The sequence below is a fragment of the Zeus faber genome (assembly GCF_960531495.2).
Source record: "Zeus faber genome assembly, chromosome: 11".
NCBI lineage: Eukaryota > Metazoa > Chordata > Actinopteri > Zeiformes > Zeidae > Zeus > Zeus faber.
In genome coordinates, this window is record NC_137205.1 from 10,376,865 (window position 1) to 10,384,467 (window position 7,603).

General features: G+C 47.1%; 1 protein-coding gene across 1 annotated transcript in view; it reads right to left on the reverse strand.

The window, feature by feature from the left end:
* Positions 1-5,994, reverse strand: part of LOC307236970 (extracellular serine/threonine protein kinase FAM20C-like) — a gene marked incomplete at both ends in the record, with an annotated part of 9,102 nt that extends 3,108 nt beyond the window's left edge. Inside the window, 5 exons of the mRNA XM_080009565.1 lie at positions 1-50; positions 586-678; positions 1,021-1,099; positions 4,929-5,107; positions 5,519-5,994. The exon at positions 1-50 is cut by the window's left edge and continues 66 nt beyond it. Coding sequence (XP_079865691.1) covers positions 1-50; positions 586-678; positions 1,021-1,099; positions 4,929-5,107; positions 5,519-5,994 — 877 coding nt within the window. The remainder of the gene's footprint in view (positions 51-585; positions 679-1,020; positions 1,100-4,928; positions 5,108-5,518) is intronic.
* Positions 5,995-7,603: the final 1,609 nt, after the last annotated feature.

Here is a 7,603-nt window from a genome sequence, read left to right on the forward strand (position 1 = left end):
CGTTAATGAATCGGCCAACCACCGGAGGGATCCGGTGGAAACCCAGGACCCTGGGACGCCGCCAAAGGGAGAGAGACAGAGAAAGAGAGAGAGAGAGAGAGAGAGAGAGAGAGAGAGAGAGAGAGAGAGCGAGAGAGAGAGCGAGAGAGAGAGATGAGATGAAGGATGAAAGGTAGCGTGAGAGAGACAGCACGGCAGAATCACATGAATCACATGTTACACATGTTAAAATGGCGATCCACAAGACTGTCCGTGTTGGGTGGATTACACTAAAATTCCCAGAATTCCATTTTAAACCATATTATGTTTTGGGTTTTTTTCCCCGACATCTGCTCACTTTCTTTTCTCCAAAGTTTGTCTTCTGGTGATAGCTTTTTTTTTTTTCTCCCACACTTAGCCGGTCCAGACTGATAGTTGGTGGCAGACCACGAACGGCATATAGAAGACCACAGGCAATGCAAATACACTGACTGAGGGTCTGTTTCTTACAAATTGCCAAATATGATTAGGGGATTGATATAAAATATGGGATTTTTTTTTAACATGGATTACCACTTTAATTTGCTAATTCTGACCCATATGCACCTGTCTAGGTGAAAGGCAGCGATCTCGGCGTTGTGTCTTTCAAAGTCCGAGAAGTAGAAGAGGTTGCTGTTCGTCTCGGTGTCTCTGGTCTGTCTGTATACTCACACACACACACACACACACACACACACACACACACACACACACACACACACACACACACACACACACACACACACACACACACACACAGTAGCTGACAGACATCATAATGATTATAATGCTCTATGCTATAATATGCAATAATATAGAAGCATATTATTTACTGTAATTACATTATAATCTTTCTGAATAAGGCTTCATTGTAAAGCACACGATGGACCTGACTTGTCGACTGAAACAACACATAACGTTTGCCAATTTGTGAGTACTGTAGAGTCAGTAGAAACCTGTAAATATAGATGTTCTGGTGTAAGTTCTATCGGACAATATTACTTCATTGGTTTGAGCAGAGCCTGTCCGTAGTTGGGGAACGACATGAGCAGCTTGAGCTGGGTACCACCTGTCTTCTGGACTAAAAGAAACAGAAACATACACACAGGGAACATTCCTATCAAATACAATGTTTACATAATATAATACACTGTATGATAATGTAATATAATATAATATAATATAATATAATATAATATAATATAATATAATATAATATAATATAATATACATGGCTGTGGAGTTACATGCCATGCAGTCGTCTGACCACAAGGTGGCAATCTAACATAGTTCAGCCACTGCACCTGGTTGTACAATTCCTTCGTCTAATGGGAAATAATCTCGTCTGTAGGATTTGGGATTAAGTAAATTCACTCTGAAAAAGGATTCCCTTTTTCAAGTTTCAAGAATTTAATTCCCCAAGAGTCCGAGTGTCCATATGTGCTGAAATAAAGCTGTTGTATCGAGGAATCATTATGGAATATCAGTTTATGATGCATGGATTGATTTCCTTGAAGACCAGGTCATTCTTTGGCACGGTGCTGGAAATATATATATATATTTTTTTAAATCTGCGTACCGGTATTTCCGTATTTTCATTACCTTTAAACAACAGATCCATGCTTGTAAACATTTACGTCCCTGCACGGTGGATTGCACGGCGGTTGATTTGGAATAATGGAATCTTGTTTGTGTGGAAGATTAATGTAGGCCTAATCCCCAGCACTCGACACAGATCTCGATTCATTATTCAACGTGTGGTGGTGGACTTTCAACAGCAACGGAGGGGGTGTCGGTGGGAGAAGTCAAACACAGGCTTGTGTGTGTGAGTGTGTGTGTGTGTGTGTGTGTGTGTGTGTGTGTGTGTGTGTGTGTGTGTGTGTGTGTGTGTGTGTGTGTGTGTGTGTGTGTGTGTGTGGGCCGGTGTCCGGGTGGGTTGGTGATCGAGATAATGCGAAGCTGGTGGGAGGATTAGATCTCATCACCCCAGAGCAGCAAAATCCTGCAAGCATGAAGAGTGGTGAGCTTCCACGATATGCCTCTTGACTTGTTACGAAACACGCAATCAGTTATTTTGCCGGCCCTCTGTTTGGAATTATAATAACTTCACTCTCGGTTTTGACATTTGTAGACAATGTGTGTGTGTGTGTGTGTGTGTGTGTGTGTGTGTGTGTGTGTGCGTATGTGTGTGTGTGTGTATGATTTGAATGTTAAACACTGGCGAGGACATTTTTCCTTTTTTTCCCGCCCTCGCCCAGGGGGAATTGCTTTTTTCCCCCTCTTGTTTGGAATTTATCTGTGCTGTTGAAGGTTCATGTCTCCAGCCAAGACGCAATTATCCGCTATTTCCCGAGGATTAGCGCAAAGATGTGTTCTCACACACTAACCAGGATGGCGAAGAGGGATGGGGAAGAGGGATGGGAAAAAGTGCAGCAGACCTTCCAAAAAAACCGCGTTGCGGCTGCTCTGCGCGTGCCTCTGTCTACTTGGCAAACCCCGGTCGTATTTGCCGGGAACATTCAATCTTTGATCGCACAGGAAAAGGGGGAGAAAAAAACATACCCTCACGGAGGAAGGCGGCTCCAAAGAACTTGCGTCTCGACTCCCCTGTTTGCCTTCGCAGCGTCTTCAAGACGTTTTGCCGTGTCACCACCAGTGCTCTAAAATCCTAAAATGTGCATCTTAAATGTGCCAGTGTGTGTGTGTGTGTGTGTGTGTGTGTGTGTGTTTTTTTACATGAACAGTGTTGGGGGTAACGCATTACATAAATTAAGGGTTACATTACTTTTTAGCAGTAACACAGTAATAAAACAAGTTACTAATACAATGTGGGTAAAATCTGCGTTGCTGCGCTCCCTCTATCTCCCCTGCATCCTTTTGTTGGGCTCCACTCCTCTATCCAATGAGGGGATTCAAGCTCATCACTCCTACTGTATATTCTAGCTCATTAAATATGCCTTTGTTGGCTGTCCAACCCGCCAGGAGGAATCAGCAGCGGAGCCCGGGAAACCCAGCGAAAGGAGCGAGCCGAAAACTCAGAAATGACATGTGATCATTGTCCAATCATCCACTGGAACCGTGGTGCGGAGGAGAAGAGGGCGCTTGCGGAGACCCCCGCACCAAAACCCCACAACCTTCCGATCGGAGAGGCTGGGGTCGCTATTTCTGCTCTACGTGTTTCGTTGAGACGTCTCAAAGGCCTTTATCTACTTCCAAAGTCAGAGTTTTCTCAAACCCTAAGCAACAATGGTGACCCACGATAAAGCTGAATCGTGAAGCGTTTCGAAGGGGCTTCATACCGTACAGTGTGAACACTGTACAATGCAGTGCAGGTTTTTCCATTGAAAGCTCTCAGAGCTGTTACAATCACTTTCCCCCTGCTCTGCGTGAGAGTGGAACAGCAATTGAACGAAACAAGGGAGCAACAAACCTCCCCCGCCCCTTCCCTCTCGATCCGTCAACCCAGAGGGCTTTGCATCCTCGTGGGGGAAAAGCCTGAAGCCAACTCTGTCTGTCATCCTTTGCTCTCCCCGTCTCTCCTTTCTTCCTCTACTTTCCTAGACACTGTCGCCAGCCGGGGTTGACTTAATGGGCACATAAAGATGACACGCAGCTGGGAAAAATCAGCAAACATAACTCACAAGTTTCTTTTTTCTGATTTGAAGTTTTCTTTCAGGATGCCGGATCACAAGGAACCGCCCTCAGAACAGTTCTTCCCAGGACACCCGGCGAGAAGGAGGAGCCACAGAGCTGCAACTGAACCCTGCTTTCCCAACAGAGGTGAAAGGTAAAGTTCGGGCGAGCACGGACGAACGTTCAGCGAGCAAAAACGACTGCCGTTGCAAGACCTGCCCCCTCTGAAGGCTGAGAAGCGTCGTGGAGGACGAACATCAACTTTGTGGATGGACGTCAGATGTAGAAGTAGCTGCCTTTAGAGATGTCACTGATTGCGCCTTTTATAGTAAGGTTGTTAAATTGTATATTTCTTTCTTGACCGTTACTGGCAAAATTCATGTGTGATTAAGCCCATCACCTCACATTTTATAAAAAAAAACAAATTGTGAGACTCCCACAAGAATAAATGTTTTGTTATTGTTATGTATAAACAAGTTGGGCACCTATGCTCTAGCTCGAGGACGCATTGTCTTACTGTAGTTTGGCAGCATATGAAATATGGGTGTGACTTCAATCCTGCTGAGCTGGGAATAGACACGGGACACCTGCGACTAGCTCTGCAGGCCTGGGTCTACCCCAAAAATTCCATGACAACCACACGCCGCTGCTGAGTTAAGTGCACGGGAAGACAAGAGTGAGTTCTTGTGGAGAAAAAGCGGCGCTATCGATCGCGAACCCCTGGCACGGCACATAGCAGCAAGGAGAAATGTGGAGGTGCGGCCAGGAATTTATGCAGCCGAGAAGCCGAGGAAAGTTAAAATAGTGCGGTGTGCACAGACGGATTATTACAGCCCATTGTAAATTCACAGATTGCCTCGTCAGACCGTCACAGACTCTGGCGCCGACGAACATTACTGCTCCGAACGCCTGCTAGTTTGAGCGCTGTTTGAGTTTGTCAGCATGCAGACAGTCTGACACTGTTGTCCCGTTGAAGCTTCTGGCAATCGTTTGTTTAAATATGGTAATGTGGTGGCCCTTGCTAGCAAGTATTTATGCTCATCTGCTAGTGAGCTGTCAAGTCACAAATTCTGTGTGGCATTTAAGAGCGAGGAATGGAGCCGTTATCTAAAACCGCATTGGGCGAAGTTCAGAAAAGCGAAGGAGCAACGAGACCAATCCCTGATGGCCCCGTCTTCCCAGAATGCCCTCCTCCTCCCTTCTCTCTCAGTTCTTCACTTGTTCGGTCTCTTTCCTCACCTTTTACCCCCGCCACAATCCCCATTCCCCAGACTCACCGGCGTTGAGGACACGCTGCGTGGCCAGGTAGTGACTGAGCTCGGCCAGTGCGGGGTCTCTCCGGTCGTACAGCTCCCAGCGGGTGATGGCCAGGTGGAGCCGCAGCCACGGAGGGTGGGTGCCCGCGTCGCTCGTCCACTCGGCGCTGTCATAGCCGGCCTCCTCGCTGCTGCTCTGCCTGTCGGAGAGGACGAGGAATGTGACCGGCCAAATTGAAAATGGGAGGCCGTTCATCCATTAACCATGCCATTGTACCGCACCTCTGTTTCATTAGCAGAGCGTTAGAGGCCTACAGGGGTACAGCCCAGGCACCCTTAAAAGTTAATGCTACCTTTGCTGCAGTTTAATCCAGAATGCCATTTTATAAGAGGTACATCATTTGTATAAAAGCTATGCTGTAAGAGAGGCTGCTAAACGGCTTCCCTAGCCAAGGGGAGCCGCTTTGGTACCAGTAGTCAAATGAGATCTTTGCTTTTGACCCATCCTGACTTGTCCTTCCTCTGGGGAAGCCAGGCACAGTGGGCATTTCGTCTCAATTTACTGTTCCTGTTTCTGTCAAATAAAATAAAGCAGACTAAACTGAACTCACCATTCGTTGTCATCAGCCGCACTCTTGTCCTCGTCCTCGTCCTCCTCGTCTTCCGCGCCACGTCCGCCCTGGTGGCTCTTCAGCCTCAGCAGCCGATCGTCTTCCTGCGGCTCGGGGCGTGGCAGGTTGTACAGCGGGTGGCTGAACAGAGCCTCCAACTTGGACCCACCTTTGACCTTTGGGACGGGTTTCGCCGCCCTCTCTGGGGCCGTTTCGAGATGCTCTTCGACGGGGGGACTCTTCAGCAGCTTGTGCGAAGACGAAGAGGCAAAGGCGGCAGACGAGGTCGACGACGAGGAGTATGAGCGGCGAGCGGATTGACCAGGAACAGAGGAGGAAGAGGACAAGGGGAGGACGCAGGCCCTCCGCAGAACAGAGAGACAGAAGAGGGCCAGAAGGAGGTGCAGAGCCAGGGACAGACCGGCCAGGACCAGACACGGCGAGCGGGTGGAGCGGCCCAGACTACTTCTCCACATGCCGCCGCTGAAAGAGGAAGACATTCGGCGTTCACAGCGAGTGCAACACGCACGCCGCCGGGCACCGCACAACCTCGGTCGGTTCGTCGCCGTGGGCAACGTCAGGGGGAACCCAGATTTAAAAAATGGAAGAGTTGCATTCCTAGCCGGCTCGCTGGTTGCATCTATTAAAGCTTATTTTTAAATACTCAGGGTACGGTACTTGGCCCAAAACATGGATCCTTCCTGTATCTCATTTGCACTCTGTAAATATAATTAGTGAGTTAGTTATCATAAGAATTAACGTAATCATAACATCTGAACGGCTACAGCCGTATGGAGGGAACGAATGGAGGGAAAGCTTTGAAAAAGATTCACGCCCCCCCCCATAACTTAACTTCATCACATCAAAAACGAGAGCTTTTGACACACAAAGAAACACAGCCAGAATGACGAGCCGGAGATTGGGTCCAGTAGACATTTACATACGTCAGCCACACAGACGCAGATTAGCCCTGGTCTATTGGAATAGACATGAGAACTATGGCTTGCGTCGTCTGCCATAGACAATAAAAGAATGAAACGCTCCCATAGAGAGAACCAATCTATTATTGAGCGACTCGCTAATCCTAAATTCTGTGTGGATGGATCATCAGGCTGCTTGATTACTCACATCTCTCTCTCTCTTTTTCCTCTCTCTGAGTCTTTTCCTCCCGCATCTCCCATCAGCTCCAACTCCTCTCTCTCTCTGGACCCTCTGGACTGGGGGTGAATGAGACTCACCATCAAGGTCTGGTGGCATATCACGTCCCTCTCCCGCATTTCTCTTCGCCTCTTCCTCAGGAATGGAAGATACGAATGGTGTGTAGTGTTTGTTTGTCTGTGTGTGTGTTGTGTGTGTGTGTGTGTGTGTGTGTGTGTGTGTGTGTGTGTGTGTGTGTTGGTGTGTGTGTGTGTGTGTGCGCGCCCGTGCGTGTGTGCGTGCGTGTGTGTTTCAAAATCAAACGGAGGCTTTTCCAGGTTGCATTAACCCGTGTCGCTCTGCCCCGCGGCTAAAGGTAAACAGACCACCCGGCACAACCCCCATGAGACGTTATTGATCTTGCAGTCCTTATCAGATCGACGGAGCGCTGTAATTGATTAAGCCCTCGACTCGTGATTATACCAATGTGCAAATATATATTTCCAATTTTTCTGCCTGGCAGCCATTATAGTTGGATTAAAATGCATTCAAAATGAAATGGAATGCATTTTTATTTCAATATAAATAATTAACAGGAATATGAATTAAAGATGATATTGCCAATATAAAGTGCAACCTAAATACCCAGCAAACAGTTCAGAGGGACATACTTGATGGACTCAAGAACTGTAGAGGAATTGGTTATTCTCTTATTTCCGTGGGATAAAAGACCCTCACTCGGAATAGACATGCATCAATGTTTCCAAAGTAGAAGCTCTGTTTACAACATTCAAAAGCTTTTAACCCTTTCATCAAAAAACAATATCAACTTTGCTGACAAAATTCCGTAGTGCAACGTAATCTTTGCCTGCTTACTGTATCCTTGTACAGTAGTTCCTGCAAACTTTATCCAGATAATACCACGGTGAGGAAATGTGACATGAAAAC